The sequence below is a fragment of the Ptychodera flava genome, chromosome 12 (assembly GCF_041260155.1).
Source record: "Ptychodera flava strain L36383 chromosome 12, AS_Pfla_20210202, whole genome shotgun sequence".
Classification (NCBI taxonomy): domain Eukaryota; kingdom Metazoa; phylum Hemichordata; class Enteropneusta; family Ptychoderidae; genus Ptychodera; species Ptychodera flava.
The window spans coordinates 40,283,576-40,311,133 of NC_091939.1; the positions used below are offsets into that span (position 1 = coordinate 40,283,576).

At 35.5% G+C, this 27,558-nt stretch overlaps 2 protein-coding genes across 5 annotated transcripts; one reads left to right on the forward strand and one right to left on the reverse strand.

The window, feature by feature from the left end:
- Positions 1-1,800: 1,800 nt before the first annotated feature.
- On the reverse strand, positions 1,801-8,554 carry LOC139146312 (density-regulated protein homolog). The gene is made up of 4 exons (XM_070717720.1): positions 8,113-8,554; positions 5,672-5,887; positions 4,414-4,569; positions 1,801-1,931 (listed from the first exon to the last, which is right to left on the reverse strand). The coding sequence occupies exons 2-4, from the start codon at positions 5,865-5,867 to the stop codon at positions 1,801-1,803; spliced, it is 483 nt and encodes a 160-aa protein (XP_070573821.1). The 5' UTR covers positions 5,868-5,887; positions 8,113-8,554.
- On the forward strand, positions 8,265-27,036 carry LOC139145890 (coiled-coil domain-containing protein 62-like). Of its 4 annotated transcripts, none has more exons than XM_070717336.1 (12): positions 8,265-8,375; positions 16,762-17,054; positions 18,856-19,048; positions 19,353-19,519; positions 19,915-20,016; positions 20,525-20,602; positions 21,348-21,441; positions 21,935-22,036; positions 22,534-22,723; positions 23,256-23,460; positions 23,998-24,104; positions 24,454-27,036. In XM_070717336.1, the coding sequence occupies exons 2-12, from the start codon at positions 16,866-16,868 to the stop codon at positions 24,458-24,460; spliced, it is 1,434 nt and encodes a 477-aa protein (XP_070573437.1). In that variant the 5' UTR covers positions 8,265-8,375; positions 16,762-16,865; the 3' UTR covers positions 24,461-27,036. The 4 variants fall into 4 exon arrangements, with proteins under 4 accessions (XP_070573437.1, XP_070573435.1, XP_070573436.1 ...); XM_070717334.1 differs by lacking the exon at positions 8,265-8,375 and adding an exon at positions 12,332-12,609; XM_070717335.1 differs by lacking the exon at positions 8,265-8,375 and adding an exon at positions 13,534-13,702.
- The last annotated feature ends 522 nt before the right edge of the window (positions 27,037-27,558 follow it).

Consider the following 27,558-nt stretch of genomic DNA (forward strand, 5'->3'; position numbering starts at 1 on the left):
CTATTACAACACTTCCCTGCATCCAATCAGCTACCCAATACTAATACAACACTTCCCTGCATCCAATCAGCTACCCAATACAAATACAACACTTCCCTGCATCCAATCAGCTACCCCATACTAATACAACACTGCCTGCATCCAATCAGCAACCCCATACAAATACAACACTTCCCTGCATCCAATCAGCAACCCCATACAAATACAACACTTCCCTGCATCCAATCAGCTACCCAATACTGATACAACACTTCCCTGCATCCAATCAGCTACCAATACTGATACAACACTTCCCTGCATCCAATCAGCAACCCCATACTAATACAACACTTCCCTGCATCCAATCAGCTACCCAATACTAATACAACACTTCCCTGCATCCAATCAGCTACCCAATACTGATACAACACTTCCCTGCATCCAATCAGCTACCCAATACTAATACAACACTTCCCTGCATCCAATCAGCTACCAAATACTAATACAACACTTCCCTGCATCCAATCAGCTACCCAATACTAATACAACACTTCCCTGCATCCAATCAGCTACCCAATACTAATACAACACTTCCTGCATCCAATCAGCTACCCAATACTAATACAACACTTCCCTGCATCCAATCAGCTACCCAATACTAATACAACACTTCCCTGCATCCAATCAGCTACCCAATACTAATACACTTCCCTGCATCCAATCAGCAACCCTATACTAATACAACACTTCCCTGCATCCAATCAGCTACCCAATACTAATACAACACTTCCCTGCATCCAATCAGCTACCCAATACTAATACAACACTTCCCTGCATCCAATCAGCAACCCTATACTAATACAACACTCCCCTGCATCAATCAGCTACCCCATACTAATACAACACTGCCCTGCATCCAATCAGCTACCCAATACTAATACAACACTTCCCTGCATCCAATCAGCTACCCAATACTAATACAACACTTCCCTGCATCCAATCAGCTACCCAATACTAATACAACACTTCCCTGCATCCAATCAGCTACCCAATACTAATATAACACTTCCCTGCATCCAATCAGCTACCCAATACTAATACAACACTTCCCTGCATCCAATCAGCTACCCAATACTAATACAACACTGCCCTGCATCCAATCAGCTACCCCATACTAATACAACTCTTCCCTGCATCCAATCAGCTACCCAATACAAATACAACACTGCCCTGCATCCAATCAGCTACCCAATACTAATACAACACTGCCCTGCATCCAATCAGCTACCCAATACTAATACAACTCTTCCCTGCATCCAATCAGCAACCCCATACTAATACAACACTTCCCTGCATCCAATCAGCTACCTAATACTAATACAACACTTCCCTGCATCCAATCAGCAACCCCATACTAATACAACACTTCCCTGCATCCAATCAGCTACCCCATACTAATACAACACTTCCCTGCATCCAATCACCTCCCTGATACTGATACAACACTCCATCACATTCAATTGGCTACCCCATACAGATATATCACTACATCACATCCAATCATCTCCCATACTGATACATCACTCTATTGCATTCAAAATTTTCACTCTCTCTCACTATATATATGAATTACTTTTTATAAACAGCAAATTTTTACAATGTGCAAATTTTTTCAGTGTCTTTAATGTAAGATATTATTATCTTCTTTCTGATGGGTATTCCTATTAATTCAGATATGCTATATGCTAACTGACTTTCAATGGTGGGCTACAGTACACGTAATGACATAATACCTGGTATATAATTGATTATATATATTTTTCAGCAGAACCTACCACAGGTACTCAAGCCCTTGACAACTGTCACATATTTTCTTTTATTCCTTTGCATTCTGCTGATTGTAATTCTCTGTGGCGCTGTCTTCTTCCTTGTCTTAATTATTCCTCTACCCCCTATTGACACAAAGATAATCATTAAACGTGAAATACATTGATTAATATTTTAAGGTAGCCCACCCCTCAAATTAAAAAATTTACACTTTTGAACAAATTTTCCTCAAGTCAATTTTCAATCACTCTTCTCTTTAAAAGTCAACAATAAAACTCAGGGGTCACGGTTCAATTTTGGTACCAGAGAAACAAATTACCCAATAATGCTAGCATTTGAAATTCAAAATGGCTGATATCCCTGTGTTATCACTATTGGGATCCCTGTGTTATCTCTATGGGGAAAATAAAACAAACTCCTGATTTTAACAAAACTAAGCAGGGGAAAAATATTATTTACCGCTTCAAAACGAGCCCCACAGGTTGTAGGCTAAAAGAATGTTGTGAAAGTTTTAGAGGCGCATTCTATCTTACATGAGTAGAATTGATGATCAAACAACCAGTGAAAATGAATAATTATATTGTACTGGTACAAGCAATAATTCATCATATCATTTCTTGGGTAATGTACATGTATGGTGTGTATCTATCTATATCCATGCACTGTTTAAACCTTGCTGAGTAAAACCTTCCATAGACATACACAACAAGTGCTGACATCAGATTACTAATATTGCCATGCACTGTTTAAACCTTGCTGAGTAAAACCTTCCATAGACATACACAACAAGTGCTGACATCAGATTACTAATATTGCCATGCACTGTTTAAACCTTGCTGAGTAAAACCTTCCATAGACATACACAACAAGTGCTGACATCAGATTACTAATATCGCCATGCACTGTGTAAACCTTGCTGAGTAAAACCTTCCATAGACATACACAACAAGTGCTGACATCAGATTACTAATATTGCCATGCACTGTTTAAACCTTGCTGAGTAAAACCTTCCATATACATACACAACAAGTGCTGACATCAGATTACTAATATTGCCATGCACTGTGTAAACCTTGCTGAGTAAAACCTTCCATAGACATACACAACAAGTGCTGACATCAGATTACTAATATTGCCATGCACTGTTTAAACCTTGCTGAGTAAAACCTTCCATAGACATACACAACAAGTGCTGACATCAGATTACTAATATTGCCATGCACTGTGTAAACCTTGCTGAGTAAAACCTTCCATAGACATACACAACAAGTGCTGACATCAGATTACTAATATTGCCATGCACTGTTTAAACCTTGCTGAGTAAAACCTTCCATAGACATACACAACAAGTGCTGACATCAGATTACTAATATCGCCATGCACTGTGTAAACCTTGCTGAGTAAAACCTTCCATAGACATACACAACAAGTGCTGACATCAGATTACTAATATTGCCATGCACTGTGTAAACCTTGCTGAGTAAAACCTTCCATAGACATACACAACAAGTGCTGACATCAGATTACTAATATTGCCATGCACTGTGTAAACCTTGCAGAGTAAAACCTTCCATAGACATACACAACAAGTGCTGACATCAGATTACTAATATTGCCATGCACTGTGTAAACCTTGCTGAGTAAAACCTTCCATATACATACACAACAAGTGCTGACATCAGATTACTAATATTTCCATGCACTGTTTAAACCTTGCTGAGTAAAACCTTCCATAGACATACACAACAAGTGCTGACATCAGATTACTAATATTTCCATGCATCAAACAATCTTCAGTATGGCAACTGATAAATGAAATACAATGGCAAAGCATATGACTATAGCCACCTAAATGAACAATTTAAATGCACTGACTTTAAGAACAGTGAGATTGGCATAACAATCACACAAATTCAATTGAAATTAGTGTAATATTGGACATTATATCATACCAGTGTATTGATGGTGCAAATACAGCGATCTGATTGGTCGAGACGCGAAGAGAACCATGGTATATTGGCGATATACCACGGCTGGCATACGCGCGAGTTCTAAGCTTGAGCAAAATTCCTTTTATGACGCTCCAGGCCAGAATTTCAATATACTGTTATGATATAATAGCAATAAATCACACCCAGCGACGATATACCACTTTATTTTGACCAGTTTACTTCATATATGCACTCGCTATCGCTCGTGCATATATGTCATGAACTGGTCAAAATCTTGTGGTATACCATCACTGGGTGTGCCTTATTGCTTAATCATCCACGGTGTCCAAACTTATACCATTATCATAATGTAAGAATATCCAATCTTTCCTGTCCCAAAGATTTTGGTCATGTTAAAAAAGCCTTTGTCACTTTGACTTAGGAGACATGAGTCTACTCCATTTTCCAAGCTATGAACGGTAGAAATGAACAAACAAAGACAAGGTGTTTGATCCCAAATAGTGATACTATTACTAAGCTCAAGGCTCTTTGCATGACAAAGATACAAATTCTCCATCTAAAACATTATGACGAGTTCATGGTTAAATAAATGTCATTCAAATGGCCTCATTATCAACAGCTATACCGGTAAATAAGTTTGGTAAGTCAGATTTACCTCTTTTTTGTTTCTTCTTCTCTGAGCTGGTTTCATCTTCATCTCCTCTAAGTCTCATCATTGCTTCAAACTGCTCTGGTAAATTCTTCTCAAGCCACTTCTTGCATTTCTCATAGTCTGGATGAAATTCACAGTACTCAAGTGGCATGGTGCACTCTGGGAAAAGTAATATATTTCCATTAGGGTGAATGAACTACAGAGTGAATAGCAAACACAACCCAATACGGGTAATTGAAATCTGCTATGAAATGGATCATATACTCAGTAATCCTATTGTATAAAGGATCACAGTCAAGTTTGAACATTACAAACTCCAGGGTCATTCTATCAAATGTTGGGTAGGGAATTCAGGGTCATTGTGAAATATTATGTCAAATATTCATGGTAATTTTTAGCAAGGATAGCTACCAGAGAATACTTCGGAAAAGTTATATGCAGTGACTACATGGTCCTTCCCAGCCATTAGTAGAGGCAACACTGAACAATATCATCATTTGACATAATCCTTAGGGGGGTCAACATGGAAGGGCACCCTAGGAGAACCAAAGTGCTTTTATAAAGAAGTTTGGGATAAGTATTCTTCAAGTGTATTTTTGTAGATTGTTATTTATATCACTGATGCAGTATCATGTCATCATGGCGGGTCACTGTTAAGGATTCTCTACAATACCTACGTTACTGTCATGCAGACAATGATCACACACCACTGGACAGATATCATAGCTGAATCAGTACATACTTGAAACAAAACTCTATGCATCAAAGAATTATGGGATGGATTCAAAATGTCAAAGAACTCCTCCGCCTTAACCTGTTCACCCCCAATTCCCTGTAAACAGGCGCACACTCACCATTGACAACAATGGGTTTGGGAGAAACCATGGTGGTGAAAGGGTTAAACAAGTCATCAGAAATGTCTGACAATGTAAGAAAGAAGCTGAATGATATGGTAATGATTACAAGTAATGCAACTGACTTTCAGATTTAGAGGCATGTTGTTGGGTTCCTCAGGCTGTGTACATAAACAAACACAATCATAGACAACTACCAGAAAGCAAAACTGATTAGAAAAAGTTTAAAAGTAGAATTACATGCCCCTTTCCTGTCAATTCAACATTGTCATAAATTTGTGATGTGGTGGCATGCCATTATACTTTCATAAAATCTTTTTATAGTGTGGATAAAATACATCACCTTTTTGTTGACAATTTCACTGATATAACAAATCTATTTGCTTGGCTTTTGTGTAGACCCTTACCTCCACAGTAAATGACTTTGATTGGGTAAGAGACAGGCTCAGGTTCAGGTTTAGGTTCTGGTTCTTTGGGTTGCGTTGATTTCACTTCTGGCTCCTGCTGTTCTTTCTGTTGACTTGTCACTTCATCTGTGTTATCAGGTGTTGTATCCTCTGCATCTAATCCGGCAGCTGCAACCTCTACTTCAGCAGCAGCCATGATGTGACACTTCTGGAAGACTATAATAAAATGTATTAAGGGCAGTCATTGTTTATAGAAACACCGACATCAAAATATTTGTGATATATCATTTTGGTAGTTTCTTTCATGGCAGAAGTTTAGAATTTGATATGTCTACTTGACAAGTATCATTGCAAATGAGGTTGTACTGTGTTTATAGAGCCAGTTGCATTATTATTACTGTTTTCCCTGCTGTGCACAAAAAAGATGTATGTTACCTTGGATGTACATATTGGCTATCCTATCATTTTATCTTGATGGCTAGTAATGATGGTATATCCTATGAACATGCTATGTCACTTCCTATGTTTCAGCCTTGTGTTGGTTAGAAAAAGTTCAAGTGTAGGTGGTTGTAATTGTACTTGTACATTCAAGACAAAATAGATGTGTCACAGCACTGCAAGAACTCAAGTACAACTAGATATTTTCAGTTGTCAGACTACTCAAATACTACTGATATACATCACTATCTAAGCACTATGATTGGTCTCTTTTGTTTTATCTGTCTGTAGTTTTGTCAGAATGTGCTTCTTCTCTGATATGAACTCATCCGATATCAACTCACCCAATACTAACTCACACAATAACTCGCACATGTTTTACTAATGATTATGACTTGTACTAATGCCAGCGAAAGTGAGAGGTGAAGGCATGCATCCCGACCGCTGCCCAAAGTCGAATCAAACATAAGAAAACAACAACACTGAGTGGACTACGAGGCATTTATTTTGTCCATTCACAGCCAAAATAAAGTAAAAATAAAAGACCATGCATTATTACATGTTATCAAACAACATACGAGTGGGTATCAGGCAAGTTGGTTCTTGTTGGGTTGGAAAAGATGCTAGTTACCTGTAAATCACTAAAAGCATGCATTCAACAGTATGGCAACAGCTAGCTGAGACTGAGAATGACACATTGAGAAGTGCAAATTTACAAACATTTCTATAAGGAATAAAACGATATGTAAACAGTCATGTGACCCATCACTGAACCATCCTTGTATCATGTATTTTTTTTGTTTCCAATACCAAAGGGATGCTAATAGCCAACTAGGGATTCTGATGGCTCTTCACATTTTAGTATCAGAGATGCAGCTTTCTAATAGCACTGTTTCTGGCTAAAGGTAAGCTACTAAATACTGGTATAGCTGCACACAAATGACATAGGTCACTGCTGCTACAAATGTGGAAAAAATGTTGTCAGTGTCACATGCATGGCTGTTGTCGCAGCTTGTAGTCTGAGCCATTAATACGTCTTTCTATATTCTTCGTAACATTTGCCTATAGAGTTGTATTTTCGTAGTTCTTCTATGTGTAATTTCCAAAAATGTCATATAAATTTGCAGACCAATATTCATTTTTGCGTATTAACATAATATTGATAGAACACTGAAGTAATTTGCAAGACAGTCCTATTGTTCATTTGCAGATATGATAACTCTGACCAAAGCATTCACAATTCAAAACACTGTGTTCTACTACAGTGATGAAGTAAAGCACAGTCCCTCTACGGACTGTGAGTAAAGCTACACAGAAACAATATTCAAAACTTAACTCTGTACTAACACAGAAATATCATATATATATATATATATATATATATATATACATAGATGTATCATATATATATATATATATATATATATATATATATATATATATATATATATATATATATTATATGTGTGTGTGTGTGTGTGTGTATTAAATTATAAAGATTATGTCAAAGTATACAGCTGTCCTCACATATATTTATATATATATATATATATATATATATATATATATATATATATATATATGCGTGCGTGCGTGTGTGTGTGTGTGTGTGTGTGTGTGTGTGTGTGTGTGTGTTGGACCAATCACAGACAGTCGAGAAACATGGAAGGTCTTTCTTGGAAGGTCTTTCTCTAAAGCCCCCTCCCTCCTTCTTTAAGGTAGGATAATTCATCTGTCTGACCATCTAACCTATAGTAGGTCTACCTCTACATCCCATCAAGTTTTTTCTGTGTTTCATTTTCAACTGGCAATTTTGCGAGCAGCACTGCACACCATACTATTTATTGTACATGGCTACGCTTGGCTGTCTATGACATCCACCAATGCGGCATCGCTCACGGTGTTTCAATCAGTCTTACATGTCAACATACCAGTTTAGCTTCTTATCCTTTAGACACTAAGTGATCATGAAAATGCCATAGTATGTCTTGACATTTACTTACCGTTATCTAAATATGTAAAACTGTTGAATGATGCAGGATCCAGAATGCGATCACCTTCTCCATCCACGATTTCCTATTTCATGTGATAAGACGAAGAGCACTTGCGTCATGACCTTACGCATGCGCACCAATAACAAAGGTTATATTTTGAAAAGTTTTAGCTTCGTGACACTTTTGGACGTGCGTTACGCGTAACGTGTCGTGGTGATCCAGTACAGTCCAAGGGAGGCCGCCGATTTCGGCGTATTCATACTTCCCGGAAGGTAAGGAGGTTTCGCATTTTTCATAAACACTCTTTAAATTATTTCGTGTACATTTACCCAAGTGTATCACTGCCACTTTCTTAGAAACACGGTCCCTCATCAGTGTGGACTGGGAACGCGTGTTTAAAATATCCCAAGGTACAGCAACGTTAACAACACAACGGACTGAACCGCGAGTTGATTTGCCGGAGACAAATAGAGAGATGTTTGTTGTATATTGTTGTTTACTGCATCGCCATGTCTACGTGCGATTATAAACTAAAAAAAATTCCGGACGTACAGTTTCACGATGGTAGAGCTACTGTGATTTTCAAATTAGAAACACGAGCTTGCGAATGAATGAAGCCACAGTCCAGTCGTTTTCGCCTCAACCACACTAGTCAAGACTGAGTTAGATATTTGGCCCATAACTTTTTTACTGAGATCTCGACGTCTACACAATATTGCTGTAATTGGTTAATGTTGATGCATACGAAACTTTAATAAAGTTAAGGAATTTTATGCTATATTTTTACATAAGAAGTAGACGGGTGAAAACTAGTGCTCACACCTCTGGGCAATGTACGTAAAAATTAATGTCAAGGCATCTCTGCTACCTCCATCGTCAAGGGTATAATATTACAGGAATAAAAAGTTAAAGAAACTGTCTATTGAACTTGTCCGGTTAGTTTACTATGTATTTCTTTGTCCAATACCTCCCATGACTATATCTGATTCTATTAGTGTTACATGGCATCAGTATTTAGCTTTGACATTCAAGTTATAAATAATAAATGAAAAACCAGTATATTGATTGAAACAGCATGTTTTCCATTGTTTAGAGAGACAATCCGCTACAACTTGTAAAAATTTGAAAGTACACACGAAAAATTTACCTGGAGAGTGCACAGTGGGTTACATGTTGTTAATCATCATCTGTTAATCGAAGAGAACTTAATATATTGATATGTTGCACACTTTCATTGAACACAAAGCATTATACCATATCCTTTTTACAAGTCAGCTTAATTGGTATAATTTCATATACCATATTTATTTATGAAAACAAGAAACATCCAGACTGCATTGACATTTTGATTTTATTCAGACAATGCACGTTGGCTTCCAGTACACATAAAGAATATATTATTGTTATCTTTCATTATTCAAGTAAACCAAAATTTTGGCATATCTCAGAGAAAGTCATTGCATAACGGTATCAAAGAAAGGTTTCCTGAATTTAAATTTTTGTATTTTAAAACAGCGAATCTCTATCCTTTGACTTGGCCAGTTGTTGACATAACAGTTGGTTTCTCATACCAGTAAACCCTATACAAACAGAAAAATTGTCATTTCAAGAAGCCGTATAATTTATAAATTGTTGTAGGTCGATCAATGAGATGACAGCTACACTCTGTGTGTGGAGGGACATGTGGTGAGACGAAAGCTTTGTGTTGTTTATACCTGGCAACATTCATTGTCTGAAGAGTGGTACATTGTCATGTGAATCTACTTTCCCAATCCTACACATTGTTTTGATAAATTATCCTATTGTCTTCATCACACAAAAGAGAATGTTCATATCTTTTGTTTTTCTGTCCTTGGCTCTCTTTTCCAAATAATGTTTTAAAAAAGCCTCTTTTGACATACTTTTAGTGAAAGTCTCAAATTGAAAATCTGTATGAAAGACGTTATTTAGTTTAAAACCTTTACTAAATACCATAGCATCTGCAATGGCCATGGAGATCCGCAAACCCAACAATACAACAACTCATACATCTTGAGATGATATTTATTTGATGGTCAAGACAGCGATTAAATCACTCTGGTGTATTGTTGTCATACAATGACATACTATGTTTATAGGTTGCAAGAAAAGTGCTAACAGTGACAGCTGCCAAGTTTTTTTGTATTTTTTTTATCATGTTTGTGTTTAATGGTTTGGTTGTTAAAATGATTTACATTATTCACGCCAATCATAGCATAGATTGTGAAGTTATGAGAAATGTAACCAGGGATAAATAGAGGATACTTCCTAACCATAATGTTGATTTTAAGTGAATGCTGTTGCAGTAGAAATATTTCATAATACTTTCTTACTCTTTGGTATCACTTGACATCCAGATATGTGTCTAGAAAACAGCATGCATATCGATTTGTGCATAATTTGGTGTCTTGTCAATGAACAATCTAAAGAGGTATAACCAGTACACTGAGGTCCATGAGGAAGGTGACAATAGTGTTTTGTTAAAATGGCTTCCAATAAGATCAATATGACGGTTTGCTTAAAAGTGATTTTACACTCATTAACTAACTGCTGTAATAGTGACGGGATGAATGGTCACAAATAAATATTGTTTCCTGAATAGACATCACAATTCTAATGAGCTCATAACACAAAGGTGACTACATCATTGATACTTTGTCAAAGTATCACTGATAGACCTTTGCTAACAGTTAAAGCCTGTTCTGCCAATACGCCTAAGCTCTTAGCATTAAAATATAGAATAGCTCTGATGTGAAATGAAATATTTTTGGTGATATAGCCAATCTGTTTGTCCGTGTAATACATTGCAGAGAAACATAATTTGTTATTCTTAGAGTGGATTGAATTTATTTCACCAAGTTTGTTTCTGTTACAAGGGTTTCCACTTGAATGGAATGACAGAAAGTTTGCATGTAGACTTACCATTACTGCTAATAGAGTATTCATTGTCCATATTTCTGCTCATAATTTCATATGTAAAGGAAATGCAATATAAACTTTGCCTGATAAAAATCAGTTCAGGATGATGGTAGGCTTAAAAATATAGATTTGAAAGCAAGTTGTCAAAACACAACAATTCTGTCACTTTTACTGATCATTTTCTACCAAATCACAAACTCTACCCTTGCTTTTTAAAAAAAATTGTATATTTGTAATACCTTGTTAAATTGTTTATTCAATGCTGTGCAGTCAATGGGAATACATACAATTTACACTCAATGCAAAGTGCTACATGTGAAATTACTTTCAGATATTTAATAATAGTCATTAGAAATACTGTGATTGATGAGAAAATACTTATCATGAAGTGTATAACAATTCAGGGTTTTTGAGAGTGGGTGTACTGTCACATATACAAATAATAATAATAATAATAATAATATTTGGTTCTTATATAGCGCACATATCCACAAGTAGATGTGATCAAGGCGCTTTACAATTATTATTACCCCTGGTCACTGGACCTAATATTATACCACTCAACTCCCTGGGGAGCAGACAACAGCTCACATGTGCAGCCAATAAGCGCAGCAGAGCTAAACGCACACATAACAACCTCTGTCCTACCAGTACCCATCACTCCTGGGTGGGGAGAAGCAATGAGGAATAAAGTGCCTTGCCCAAGGACACAACACCACAGCCATGCCGGGGCTCGAACTCACCATCCTTTGATCGTGAGTCCACTGCTCTAGCCACTGGCCCATCCTCCAAGTATTAAGTGCATTCAAAATATTTGTATAATATTTTCCATGAGATAATACATTCACCAGAATAGAGACTTGTTGCTGTCAATGCTTACTAGTATCTCACAGGCAACAAATTAAAATGTAAATTTACTCAGTGGTTTTTGTATACAAGCCAATAATGTTGCCAGGTGATATCACCTTCGACATTGTTGCTTGGCAACTGTCCTTTAAGCATGTCTTGTCAGGTTTTTTGGCAAAGTGATTTTGATGTAGATTAGTCTCACCAATCCACCATAACATGTTTAACTCTCTGAAAATCCTAGCTTGCTTGGCAGATCTTCTGCCAGTGAGCATACTCCAGCAATATTCTGAGAAAATCAATATTTTGTGTCCTTTCGTATAATTCTATTTTAACATCTAGCTCCTTGACAAAATTTTATTGATTTGATTGAAAAAAGCTGAAATGAAGACCTCAGAAGCTTTTCTGTTTTGCCTTTATAGATAGCGTGTGTGTACATAACAATAGAGAATCGGCCAGGACAGTCCTAGGGCCCCATTGTACTATGAATGGACCCAAGAGACCCCACACCTGTTTGAATAATAACCAATTGTTGTATGCAAAGTGACCGAGGGCGGTTAATTTGACAGTTACCCACTGTGCGTAGAATCATGATCTTGCTGGGCAGAGTGTAGTAGCATAAGTAGGATCTGTAATTTTATTGGAATGGAATAGTTTCAAAGTATGCAATGGAGCCAGAGAGGATATTCTCTGACCTGGATGATCTGCTGGGGTTGATAAGCGGTCAGTATTCCTTTATTTTCAATGCATTTTCAATGTTCCATGGCTTACATGTATGCCCTAGAGTGGTAGTGAAAATCTAATGTTATTTTTTACAAATAACTGGAATCACAAGTGAGCGATTTTCACCCAAATGTGTTTTGTGTTAATATCACTAATATTGTTGACTGCTTTGTGAAGTTAATCCATTCTCAGGGCAGCATTGGAATGTGCGTGAGCAATTCATCACAAACTGTCATCGGGACTCTATTCATTCATGTGTTACAAAGGAATTCTCCTGTAACTCCAGTATTTAGTGTTATTATTGCAGGGAAACATGTGAGGTTGGCATTTAAATCATAATCTCTATTATTTCTGAGTTGGCGTGTGTTTTTCGCACATTTGGCAAGACATCGTCCGTGTCAACTCACTGTAGTACTTGGTGCTGAGATCTGCAGCTGCTTTCCTTCACTGTTCAAGTAGGTAGCACATTTGTATTTGTCTGCAAGGTAATGCTAGATCACTACTTGTTGAAACTTGTTGCAGTCAAGTGTCCGCTTTTTGCTAGACATTCTCAGTTTTCCTCAGAGCACTTTATTGTGACTTAAAATCTTTTAATTTAGTTTGAGTCACATGCATGGTCTTTGCAGTGGTTCAGCATTTGATCCTATTCACCGATAGTAGGCAGTTACTGAGTTAGAGTGGAGGTGTTGTAATTCTAGAGTAGAGTCAATTCTAACATGTTGTGAGCAAACTGTTAATTTGCATGCCCATTGCCAATTTTCTGGCTACATGCATATCAAGCGTAAACATCTTCAAGATGTAGGAATATGTTGTCACATGCTCATGAATGAGAACTTATCTATAGCAGCCAAGATTGTTACTAGGTGATATGTAGATAAACATGCTACCCCACTGCTGATATTTAAAGAGGCAGTGAGATATCTATGACTGTTGATATAGCAGCTGAACTGAAGGCTTGGTAGTACAGGTTGCTTTGAACAGACACATGTGTACAACAGTTAAAGTTACCAGATTGTTGGTTGCAAAATATTGAGCTGTATTTTTGTCGCAATGATTTGCATGTTGCTGAAGTATCAAGTATGTAGCATGGCAGGTAAGTGTAGAAAGATTATCTGTGCTGCCTAAATAAGCAGTTCTCTACATGACTGTAAACTGAGCTATTGTCTTTTGTGTTGCAACAAAGCAATTATGGCCACTCTGTTTTGTCTTTCATGGAGACCTCTCTTTTGTCCCCAATTGTTACAATGTCTGTCAGTAGACAAATACAGACCAATGTATTGTTTGTTGCACCATTTTGCAAATGTACGCATTTTTCTCAGGATTTTCAGTTTGAGAATGATTCAAGTTGACAAATTTACCTTGATCTTGAAAATCTAGTGGCAGGATATCCTGGTGGATTACATTCCTTATGGAGCTATGTTAATTTTTAAATGGCTAGCTTTCCTGTCACCATGGTTTCCAAATCCCAACAAAGCATACATGGCTAGCATTGCATAGTGGATATGTAGTAATTTTCACCAGACACCTAATATTTTAATACCAATGGTTTCAATGGTTCTCAGCTTGTCTACTTCATAAAGAAGACCCAAAAATCATCAGATAAATACAGTGTTAGTAAGAATTTTGAAAAAAATTTTGAATTTACACCATAGCAGAAGATGACTAAAACATTGAATGAAAAAAGTTTAATTTAAAAAAGGAAAGTACTCTCATATGAATTAATTATATTTTGTTAGTAGTAGGTTAGTCATGGAAAGCCACCTTCAACAGGGTGCTCTAAAAATCTGTGACTTTTGGTTCTTCCTGTCACCGAACAGTTAGTCAAATCTTATTAGCATATGCTAATTAGTGCATCTCTCAGGTATTGTTATAGTGTAGGTAAGAAGTGATAAATAATGTTCAAAGGCTTTTTATTATTCAAGGAAAATATTGTAATGTAAATCGAAGTGAAAGTCATGACAGTATTTTGTCCAATAGAGTGGTGCAAAATTGAAGAAGTTGGCGTTCGCTTATTCTACAAGGTAATTTATTTTTTGTCAACATAAAAGTATCAGTATTTTTACTGGAGTCTTATTGAAATCATACATATATCATGGATGTTCATGATAGATAGTCGGTAATGCTTTTGGATTTGCATAGCCTCACTTTCAGTTTTGAACAGCTGTCTGTCTTGCTATATGTTGGTCTGTTTGAAGGTAATCTCTCTTTTGTATTTTTTATCCATACACTGAATTCATGTTTAGATTGCATTAATACTGGCACATCTGATATACCAGTGATTTTGCCCACGTCAACATAAACAATTATAGTATTGTTACCGTGGAAGCAGGATTGCCTAGCTTATCAAAGTGGTTAGGATAGTAATTGGATGATAGCGTTTTGGATGAATGAACTGCTTTCATTTTCCTACACACTATGAGTGCAACTGCAGTGTTGAGATTTAGAAATGCAAAACATTGCGTGGAGACGAGTACAGCTAACACACTAGTGAGTGTGACTTACTCAACAGTGACTAGTAGCCAGGACAAAGGTCAGTCATTTGGTCTTCTGTTGTTACGCTGTGAAGCCGTTGGTATATCATTGGTTACACTACAAACTGCTAGTGTATCTGGTTATGTTACAAACTGTGAAAGTTTCCCAGGGTCCTGCAAGCTGTTCCTGTGATCACTCAATACACTATATGATTTTATCTTCAGCAGCTTGTATTTATACCCCACGTTTTATGTTGACTGGATTTTGGACGGAGGAGAATTTTCCAATTTTGCAATCGTAATTTAATAAATTGATAAGTTTTTTCAAATTTCCAGTCTTCAGATCATCATCTTTGTGTTATTCCCAAAATTTTTATTTTTTTGTGGCTATATTATGATATTCAATATAAAGACATTCTGTTCAGGTTAATGTTAAAGTTCATTTCTTTTTGTTCAGAATATGATATATATTCACCATCTAATGCTCAAAGTCTGAGAATTCAAATCAAATGATTGAATTGTTACCGATAATTGCCATCAGCCTGATTCAGTGATTGTGTATTGTATAGTACTTACCCATCTATGTATTTATTTAGTATGGCCACTGTAATGATAAAATCTGAGTGAAATATTAAACATCAACAGGGATAAGGGTACAGTTTCCAATCTGATCTAACGTTTGAGTGCACTTGCAGGGGATATGATTTTTGTGGTTAACAATGTGACAGAAATCTGGTCAAGTTTTGTTATTGTATTTAGAAACACTTTCAAATCTGCATAAAAGGGATTAATTTGAATGTGAATTTACTTTTCCGTATTGATGTTTGGGGCGTCTTTGCTGTATTTATATACTCTGATATAATTTCTATTGTCATTACTATTTCCACTTTCATTTATCTCCACTCTGTTTGGTAGATTCACATACCAATAACAAGATTCAAATTTCAGCAAGTACCGTAATGCTTTTCAGTGATTGTGGTCACATTATGGTCTATTTGCTTTTTCACATGGTAGTGTTCATTTCCAACGATGTGTACATGTATATAACATTCCCTGTTATTCTATTTAATCATAATTACATGTACTTGGCAAGTCTTGAAAGATTGGTCCAAATGTGGCATTGTAATTAAGTTTTACAGTGCTCAGATGTACTTTCAGATCACTTTGTGTGCTAAAAGACATTATTGTCTATATAATAAAGGACATCTTTTAAATAATTCTCTTTTTTTTATCTGATATTTGCAATCAGTTCAGGTGTCTCAGATGCCTTGAACTTTATTCAGGTCAACCATTATCTTATGTGCAAAGTGTTAGCTCACCATGACTGATGAAAATTAACATGAAAAGCAGTTTCAGCTTTGCATAGAAATGCAGTCTTTTCAATACACTTTTCAACAGATTCCCTCTCTGATGTCATAGGTTAACTTAATGTATGATTGATGAATACCATCCTTTACATACCATGGAAACCATGAAATTTTAATGATGCATGTATTTGATAATGGCTTGATATGGTATCACCACTATTCATGGAACAAGCTGTCTGGCATTTCCTGTCCTTTGAAAGAATTTATTGAAATTAAAATGAATGTGAAAAAGTGATTAAGGCAAGTGGTATTCATGATTGAAAGTTGTTATTAATGAAATATCTCATATCATTTTTTTGTTGTTGCTTGAACAGGTACTGAGAGTGGTTCTAGGAGTGTATCGTATGAACCACAGACCAGTACACCTAAGTGCCTGTCACCATCACAGAACAGTACTACTGCTGCAGTAACTACAGCAATGACCTCATACTCATCACCAACCATGAATTCCCATCATACATCACCAGCAGCTGGTAGACAGCACACATATACTAGCCCAGTGAGGTATGCTGGGAGTAGTCCACTGTCACACAGGACTGGGGTTAGTCCAAACAGAGGCAGATCTGATAGTCCTACCAGAACCTACCACAGCTCACCACCAAGACAGGTAATGAACAATACTAACACTAACAATCACAGGTATGAAGGTAGTCAAAATGGCATTCTGTCGAAATTATATCACACATGAGTCTAGTAAGATTTCTAATCTTCAAGTTGTTGTGGAATATGTACTGGCATGATAATAAGTGCTATACTTTCCCTGCTAGAAACAGCTGTGTATTTGCAAGAATGTGCCGGCATGTCCATGTTATAAAATAATGAAGAAAATGTAAATAACCAGGCAGATGCATTGAGGTGGCATTGCTCTTAACCAATTCACCTTTTTGAACAGCATCATTTGTCATCAACGATGACAAGAAAACCCCCTTCTACTAAACATCGTCAAAAAGCAGAGAATCTCAAGTTCAGTATGGTAGCAATAGTTTACTTGAAGGCTGAAGAGGTTACATATTTTGGGAAAAATGCCTCAGCTTTGGTATTAATAATAAAAATGAATTTAAGTAAAAACTTGATACTTCTTTATGAAATTTATATCATATGTGAAGCTCGAGTTCATGTAGAGAAAAAACCAACAATTTTGTTTTGCATTATCTATTCTCATTCTTGAACGGCAGGGATTGACTGACATTCAGAAAAGTGATTAAAATCATTATAAGCAAAACTGAAATGATTCTTATTCCAAATGTAAGAAGTTTATTGCCAAACAAAATTGTAGTTCTGTTGAAAACCAAATTTGACAAAGCCTGACTGAAAATCCAGTCTTTTAAAATATTTGAAATGGAATAAAAAGATGCCAGAAATCTGGCGATTTACATAAACTTACATCACTTCTTTCTCACCCAACTTACAACTACATGACATGGTAAAGGTAACACTGCCAGAGTGTTTCAATTATGGGTCAACAAATCAGTGAAAATTACATGCATCTTTGCAAAAAAGTGATTTTGAGCAAAATACGCTGTGATACAAATGAAGTACTGTTACAAATGGAGCCAGTGACTGACAGACCTCTCTCTGACCCTTATGATGATTCTTTAAATAATAGCATACAGCAAGATCAACTGGTGAATAATCAAATGATAGATTGATTGATGATGGATTGATTCATAGCTTTCTACATGGTTACACTCTTGGATTAATGTGTGATTTTTAAAAATGTACATGTCATTGTTTTGTGTTCTATTATATGATTGATTATTGGTTTGAAGTGATTGAAATCAGACTTCTATCTATGCATTTATCTATGGATGTGTGAGGACTTCAGAACACTAGAAGATGTAGAAAATGAAGAAGCAAGGATATTTGGCCCCAAATTTTTCTCAAGTTCCAGGGCTTTATACTTTGTCTTCTGCTGTGGTTGAAAAGTTGTACAATTTTGAGCTGAATAGAGAAGGAAAATATTAGATTGTGTCAAGCAACATATGAGTAATATGTTATACTGGTATTGTAGTCTGTATGGACTACATATATCCCATAGCTTTATTTGAAACATATGAAGTAGACTTAGAAACTCCAAATCATAATTTAGCTTAAGTAGAACAGTCTGTTGAAAATAAATTATAAGAAAGTAAGAAAACAAGAAGTGTGATTTTTGGTCTAAGCTTACTGATTCAGAAATATACATGTTATATTATTGTCTGGCTCTCAATAGTAACCAGCAATTGTATATAATGGGTAGGAACAGTTGGTCAGGAAGTGGGATCAATTCCCCAGCAGCATTTGACAGGCCTGGCTGTACATGTAGCATGACAATCCCACAGACATGAGATGAACCTCTACAATACAAAGGCAAGTGCCAGATTAAGTTGTCTGAATCCTGTTAATGGAATAAATGTCCTTTTCTCCAGAATTACATGTCAGAGTTGGAAGCAGCAACAATACAGAAACAGAGAAGAGAGTTACAGCTGTTGATTGCTGAATTACAAGACAGAGACAGAGAGTTGAATGATATGGTTCATGCCCATCACAAACAATTACTAGCATGGGATGAAGATAGACAGAAACTTCTAGCGTTAGAACAAAGATGTTCAAGATATGACGGTGAGAAAAAAACAAAATATATGTCTGTGTCCTGTTGTATATGCTGTATAGTGTGTTTTCATCATTACGTATTGAATGCATTGAATATGAAAAAAATAAATCTGATTATCAAATTGTGATTTCAGTGACAGGGTAACTTTCACCAGTGAGATCAGATACCTGATACAAACAGATTTATCAGACTGTTTTTGAAATTGTATATGTTGACAGGTTGATAAACCAGTATGTACAATTGTACAAACAGCCAAGTTACATTGTGAATGATCAATGTTATTCACATAGGCTGTATTCATTTATCTTTCAGCTGAAATACGTGGCAAGAATGATCAAATCAAACACCTGGCCAGCAGACTTAAAATCATTGAAACTCAGGAACAATCCAAAACTTGTGCTTTAGAATCCACTCAGAAACAGCTGGAACAGTTGTCAGAAAAGGCGTCATCATCGTCCATGTATGTACAAGATTTAGAGGTGAGTTGTCATGAGTATGTGTCCAAAATGTGGTTTTGGTTTTTGTCATTGCTGTGAATTGTACATCCACTGGTATTATATGCTGGCTTCATCATCTTCAACCGACAATAACTACACTAGTCTTTTTCTTTTGACTGTCCTCATTATCAAATACAGGAGCAGGTTTATGTCTTTGTGCTTTTGAGAAAGTATTGGTTAAAGTTAGCAAATACCAATTACCACTAGAGTTATATTTTTCTGTCATGTCATTATATGAACTCTGAATGGAAAGCTTCCGAAATGTACATGTATGGATGTGAAGAATGAAACTAGAGGAAATTTCTTGTATTTTACTGCAGCTTGATTGTTTTGACAATGTTCACATGACATCACTGTACGTATTCTTTTTAATACAGGATAGAAACAGATCATTAACTTCCACAGTCCGTGAACTATCAGCTCAACTTGGACAGCTTGAAGCCAGAGAACAGGAGCTGTTGACAGTGTTGAAACTTAAGGTCAGACCCATATTTATGTTTTTGTAACCTATTGCTCCCTACAATTTTAATTTGAGCTGATGTTTTGCATCTTACAGATAATTCTCACATACAGAATACAAAAGAGAAAGTTGAAGAATGAAATCTCTTTCTAAGATTAAAGTTGTTGATAATTTGAGCCTGTTCACCCATTCCCATCTGTAAGGGCCCCTGACATATTTATTGTTTCATGATTGAAATATTTTTACAAATTGAAGACTCAGAGACAATAACAGCAGATAAATTATGTCATCCATTAGACAATGCTGTGTCCACTATATAGAATCTAAGATGTGAGACAAGCAAAGTACCGGTGGGATTTACAAATGAAATATTTTGACAGATAGAAATGATGCACTGAAATGACAGCTGATCTTGTATGTTTACTACACACACTGATGATCAGATTCTTCTGTCTAGGATCATAATCTATACACTCAGAAGGATGCTGTCAATGAAATCTATTTTGTATCAATTTCTTACTATGCAGGACAAGGACCTACTAGATGCATCCTCACATATCACAGACGTGACATCCAAACTCAAGAGATTTGATGCAGCTTGCAAGGTCAGTATCATTGTGATGTATTCACACCCGTCATAGTTTGATAATTTATGTCTTAATCTTGGTACACCCATTGAACACACCATACCAAGACATAACTTATCATACAGTCCATTTGATTTTATAAACATCTTCAGGCAATACTGAACTCAATTTCTATCTTAGTCTTGGTACATTTTGAATATGGTGAGCACTGCAGTTGTTCATATACATATCAATCACAATGCCATACAGCCCCAAACCCAATCTCATAAAGTCCCAATCCTAACCAGTACTCCTGTTACTCAGCTGAACATGACTGAAATTGAATTCTACTCACACTGGCCAGTTGAATTTTGTCATTGGAAACAGCATTCGCTTGGAGTCTACATAGTTAGATAATCTTCAATCTGTCATCATACAATGTTACCATAATTGTGGTGTAGTTTACCAAACTGACATCCTATATTGCTCACTGTAAACCACCCTATCTATATGATAAAATTGTATTTTAGATTTATGCCAATCTAAACACTTGTCTCATCAAAACATTTCCTGTCCTCATCAATATCTTTTCACAAGGGTACCTAACCTACTCTATGTCTTGTACAAAAAATTTAGCGGATTTGAGAAAAACAAACGCCCAATAAAGACAATAAAATATATTTGGTATGTAGAGATGCGAAATGATTCACAGCGTATTGTTTTGTTAGTGTAAATGTTAGCACTGTTTACAAATATAAATATAAACATTGATTTTTTAATCCAGGAACTCAGACAATCAGAACTTGCAAGCAAGCGAGAAATAACAGAGTGGAAACAAAAACTTGGCGATACAAAGGCTGAAGTTGAACGCCTCAGGGGTAAGTTTTATCCTCTATCCTTTAAAGGCCTTGGAAAATGGAAAGACACTTTACAAACTTACTCTTCTGTACTTTAAATTCACTCTCCCTTCACTGAACAAACTTTGAGAGAGAATTTTTCATTGGAAATTTTATATCCCCAGCCTCTATAGATTATTTGTGTTGCAGACTGTCCGTAAATGCACGCAGAAGCACTGCATGGAAAGCTTTCTTATTTAAGTTATTATATAGATAATATGAATACGAAAAAAAAATTAAGGGAAAGTACACTGATAATTTGATCTAACTCAGTCAAAACACTGAGTGGATTTATGCTAGATAATTAAGATAAGCTTTCAAATCATGTTGCATTTCCCATGTAATGAAAAGTCACAAAGCATGACTTTACACTGTTTACCATTTTACATGTATACATCTGTGAAATCTACCGTCAATTTACAATATGTACTGACTAACAAGAAATGGTCCATTTCTTAATCCTGTCTTACTTCAGGAGAATTAGGGGCTTCCAATAGCAACAACACAGAACAACAAATACTCACAAGCAAAGCAAGGGAAGAGGCAGTGTCCTTGAAGAAAGAATTGCAAATTGCAAGTAAGTTGTGCATCAGAAAGCTCAGAATATTTAGTTTTTTAAACCATTCTATATACTGATACTGACAATTTTGGATGTCATGGTATCAGGCTGATTCCAAATAATTTCTAAAGTTCTATAATTGTTATGCAAAGTAAATATTTGTACAGAATTTTATCAAAACGTTTGAAAATACCAATGCTATTTTGAAAACAAAAGATTAAAGACTTAGGGATCTGACCATGAGCTCACAGAGAAATAAGACTTGAAAGTGACAGTGATTTACTCTGTACTGTTAGTTTAAAGTTAAACAAAAAGTACAAGGCATGTGAGATTTTTGAAGAAACAATTTCTGAGTAAATAGAAAAAACCAGAAACACAGAAGACAGTCCTGGATATTCTGTTGTCTTGTAAGCATAACGCCAGCATGGCAGGCAGGTAATTATTCCGAGTCACAGCACAGTTACCCTGATTATATTAAGTTTTATTACAATTTATGCATTTTTCTTTTCCACAAGACGAGAGAGAGAAGAGAAAAGATCAGTTACTGGAATTACAGAAATCACGACAAGACAGAGTTGAAGCAGAACTCAATAACTTGAGACAAGTTTACGACAGACAACAGAAAGAAATGGCCTTGATGCAGTTGAACTTGGAAAGTAAAGATGAACTATTAGCTTTACAAGAATGCAGACTTAGTGATACAGTGTGAGTAATATGGTTTCTAATTCATACTTCAACACTTTTTACGTTGGTTTAGTTACTTGAATTTTAAGTTTCAGCAATTCAATTTTAGTCAAAATATTTAGGTATAGTGCATTGATGGCTTTTAGAAATTGAAGACTGTTTGAGATGGAGAAAGTGTATGCAGTAATGGCTATGAATGGAGTATTAACTGAAATGTGGACAGTCAGAAGTTTATTATGACCAATATTATCAATAGTCTTATGGATTTTACTCAGTCTTGAACCTGATGCATTTCTCTTCACTTCAAAAGACACAGAACATTAATTTAAGGTTATTGTACATAACATGTCACCAAAAACTACCATCAGTTACAGCTGTTCTTTGGATTCAATCTTGTAGCTTCCTTAATGGTGTACACCTCTTTGTGAAAAGTCAATACACACATAACTGACTTATTGTCTCCTCTGTAGACATTCTTGCAAGGTTTTCAACCAAACTTGTCATTTCCCAAGTCAGAAATGTGTTATATTAAATTCTTGATTTGATTTGACAGTGAAGAGTTAAGCCGTAGTCTATCACCAAGCCACAGCATATCACCTTCAAAGTCTTTATCCAGAACAAGTACCACAAAGCTATCTCCCAAGTCACCGTCTCTGGCAATGAAGGATTTGGATACAGCTGACACTAGTGCCGATGCACAAGCTCAGGATGGTAGTAGTGGAGAAACTGATGAACTGCTGAATATCACAGCTAATGATGTGAGTATTGCATCCACACTCAGAAATCCAAATCAAGTCTTCAGTAGTCAGTGTTGCAGAAATAATTTGTAGATGTAGACGCTACAAACAGAAATCTTAGTTACTCTCATAAAAATGAACTTTCATTCACTAGTGCACTTTGTTTTTGTACAGATTTATTTTCATTAATGCAGTTTTCAGCTAACATGGTTGTCTTCATTTTTTCATGAGATATTCTGTCAAAAAAACACTGAGTCAAATGAGCCAGCTATTTACTTTTAGATGAGAGATTATAATAAAAGGAAATCAAAAGATAACAACGTGGATGTTTAGTGTTCAATACAGTACAGTAACCAGATTACTGTTTCAGTAATCAATGCACTATGTCTCCAGTCTAGTGAATTTGTTTCACATAGATTTGTCATTCTATCTGATCTTCTCAAGTTCAACTTTTTTGTAACTTTTTTGTACATCATAAAATGATATTATATCATTTTATGATGTAAAGTAACGATAGAGTGACTTAAAGTCAATCAATTGTTGTTTGTGTTTTTACAGCTAACTGACAATTCTCCAACCAGTAAACTCCACAGATTGTTGTCAGAGTCAAGAGAGATGGTTAGAAATCTTGAACAGACAACATTACCTCCCTACTTCTCACCAAGGTAAGCTGGTGATTTGTCTCAACTCTGATGTGTGAAATGTTGATGCAAATGGTCACAAAAAATCACAAATACTCTTTGAACCTGTCATTGCAGGTTTTGCCCATAGGTGGCGCTCTACTAATTGTTGTTCGTTTCCTGATCCTTGCAAATTCATTGATTGTGTCTCGCTAACTTTAAATGATTTTGATTTTGAAGGCACTTCTAGAATGTGAATGTCAGGTTACTCTGAAGTACATAACAATTGAAGACTTAACTGTATTGCTGAGACAAAGCTGCTGAAATGTTTATCCATGATATCCTGTTGACATCTTGATTGATCACAACAATTTTGTCTCTTGTTTGCCAACAGTCACTAAAGATGTAAGACAAGATGCCGAGTCATGTTCCTTTCAAGACTTAAAGTTACCAAAGATACCTTGAAGCCCTTAAGCTTTGTTCTATTCCTGCCAGATTTCATCTTAATACTGTTTTCCACTAATTTTTGAAAATCAGTTCATGACTTTTACAACCTTGGATTTGGCTAGGCAGTGGTACAAACAGTTAATGAATGTTCCTACCTATACTCTCACTAACAAAAAGGTAGTGTCACAATTATTTTGTATGTACTACTGCCTTTGAATACAGGATTCTGATATGTGTATCTCTGTATCAATTTCCAATGGGTGCCATTTCTATTCATAGAGATGGTCATTTATCATGGTAGAATACCACCATGTTAAAATAATATCCTCAATGATTACTGTGATTATGTAATGTGATATTGACAGCATTTTAGTGTAATCTCTGTCATTGCAAACACCAATACTGATCAGTACTTACATGGATGTGTTATCAAGTGTTTGACAAATGTACATGCAGTATATATGAACTCTTGGAAAGAGTTGGCCATAGCTACCAAAGGATCCATTCAATCCAGGAAAATTGAATATTGACAAAGTGATTTTCTGGAAAAGGCAAAACTGTTGGTATCTAAGTTACCTAAAAATTCATTCTGCTATTGTCATAAGAACTCTTCATCCGGTAATTTGAAGTTCTTTTAAAGACAGTATCATATACAAGTATATTGACGGCCCAAATACTGCGATCTGATTGGTTGAGACATGAAAATAACCCGACTATATTCCTACGAATGTTCCATTTGTTGGAATGGGCACAAGCTCTCAGCTAGAGGAAAATTCCCTTTTTGACATGTCACACCAAAATTTCAATTCAATATTATGATATAATAGCAATAAAAACACCAGCAACGGGTATACAATTCAATTTTGACCAGTTCACTCCATATCTGCACTGACTATTGTTTGTGCATATATTATGTGAACTGGTCAAAATCTTGTACCGTCACTGGGTGTGCTTTATTGCTTAAGCATATCAATTTCAACATTTTTAATTCTTCGAGTAAGAAAGAAAAAAGCAATGATGAAGATTTCTATATATTGTTTTTTTATCACTGTGAGAGGTTGTGTAGTGAAATTCATGCTTTGCAGCAATGCCATCTTGTTGCCTGGTAGCAGTAACATTTTCAAATGCCATCTACAAGCCGCTTCCATTATTTGTTACCCCAATGCTTCCATATATGTTTAATGACCTGTCTACGATTTTAAGATATTAATACATGAAACGTATGTTTGTATTGTACCCCTGTTCAGAAAACTTTCCAAAATGGCCTGTAGTGCTGTGATAACAAGTTTTAATGTTCATTTTTAGGAATTTTTTTTGATATGGTTTGTATGATCTCAACAGATTATCAAGATACATATTGTATTACAAGGTGATTTTTTGAATCAGCAGTATTCTTAATGACTTTGTTATGGCTACATATTACACCAATGTGTTTTCTGGCACCAATTAATGTGCTAGTAATTCAAGGTAGTTCAAGATGACCTGTACAAGTTTGACAAATTGAATGTACTTGTATGTATTGAGCTGACACAAGAAATTTTCAGAAGTCGCTAAAAGTGACTAAAGGAATTCAGAAATGTCTAGCACACACAATCCAGACCATTTAGTGGTCTCAAATATAAAAATTCATTGAGTGTGACTGAAGAATAGTGGGCTGTCTTTAAACCATTTTACAATTCAGTATCAACCAAAGGGGTATAGGTCCATTCATTTATTACAGAAGGCACCTTTAGACAAGTAGATTACAACAAGGAATATCTCAGCCACTATTCTTCAGGTGTACCATGCATCTTCTGTATTGTCCATCACATAGCCATGTCATTGATACAAAGTTGTGAAATTTTAAGAAATAATTAAATCTTCACATTCATGATATTTCATAATTTCTTCAGCGTAAACCTACCTGTCAACTCTGTGTAAATACATTGTTTTAATAGTCACAAATGTACATTAATAAATCAATTGTAAATAGATTTACTATCTTTCAATACAGCTTTCAGAATTTATTCCATTCTTATGACTCAATATGACATGAATCAAATTTTATCAACTTGATCTTGATAAAATGTGATGATGAAAAATTTATACGGTATCATTCCTTTTAAATTCCCTTCTACATACGCTTTATTATGTAATATAAGTGTACATAAAAATGGTTATGACATGTTTAATTGCTATCTTATTTAGGAATTACATTTCAATTTTTGTAAATTAAATAAGATTTTAGCCATCCATAAGACAGTTTATGTAATCAGATATCTGTTGATATTTTAATATACAGCTAATCTATGCATGAAAACTTCTGTTGCAAAGCATGCTCCTATTTATTGAAAAGCGCCAGCATTTATCCTTTCTCTGTATTTTTTGTTTTATTTTGCCTTTTGTACTTATAGTGATTATGCAAAAAAACACTGATGCTAGTCATTCATAATATTTTGTGTACCTATAAATAAGGTTAACATGGACAATTTAGGTTATTTAATCCAAAGTCCAACTTATGTCAAGCTTCTATTCAACGGTTTTGCTCAGTTTATTCATAGGAACTTCATGAAACAAACATATCAGTTTTTCAAATCAGGCAGTGATATTCATGCCACCCTCTGACACAAATGTGATAATTTAGGTGTTTTTAGTGGTTTAGACCCAATATGACCAAAGGATACAGGGCATGTTGTAAGTTAACTCTGTGAAACAATTTCTGAAATATTTGCCCTCAGGGTACTTTGCTGTTTTTATTTTGTTATGTACTTCATTTTAAATGCTTTCAAAAAAGTATGAGGCAGAAAAATCTGAAATATTGCTTTTGCAAACTTGTTCCATTCAGTCAAGTGCTATATTCCGTACTTAAAATATATCATACCTTTAGTTCGGTTACAAAGTGAAAGCATTCATATTAATAATAGAAATGCGATACTTAAAAGTGAAAAATTGAACTTCTTGCAGTATCAACTATATTCCTTGTCACCCTTTGACTCATTGATGAAAACCTACCCAGTATTAAGTGTGCCTTATATCTCTTGGTATTTTTCATATGTAACCTTTATACAACACA

Coding starts and splice junctions, on each gene's coding strand:
- LOC139145890 (XM_070717333.1), top strand. CDS start 15,025: ATGAGTGCAACTGCAGTGTTGAGATTTAGAAATGCAAAACATTGCGTG. Junction 15,140..16,761: donor GACTAGTAGCCAGGACAAAG/GTCAGTCATTTG, acceptor TTGCTTGAACAG/GTACTGAGAGTGGTTCTAGG. Junction 23,461..23,997: donor TGAATATCACAGCTAATGAT/GTGAGTATTGCA, acceptor GTGTTTTTACAG/CTAACTGACAATTCTCCAAC.
- LOC139146312 (XM_070717720.1), bottom strand. CDS start 5,867: ATGGCTGCTGCTGAAGTAGAGGTTGCAGCTGCCGGATTAGATGCAGAG. Junction 4,570..5,671: donor CAAAGTCATTTACTGTGGAG/GTAAGGGTCTAC, acceptor TACTTTTCCCAG/AGTGCACCATGCCACTTGAG. Junction 1,932..4,413: donor GAAGAAGAAACAAAAAAGAG/GTAAATCTGACT, acceptor TTGTGTCAATAG/GGGGTAGAGGAATAATTAAG.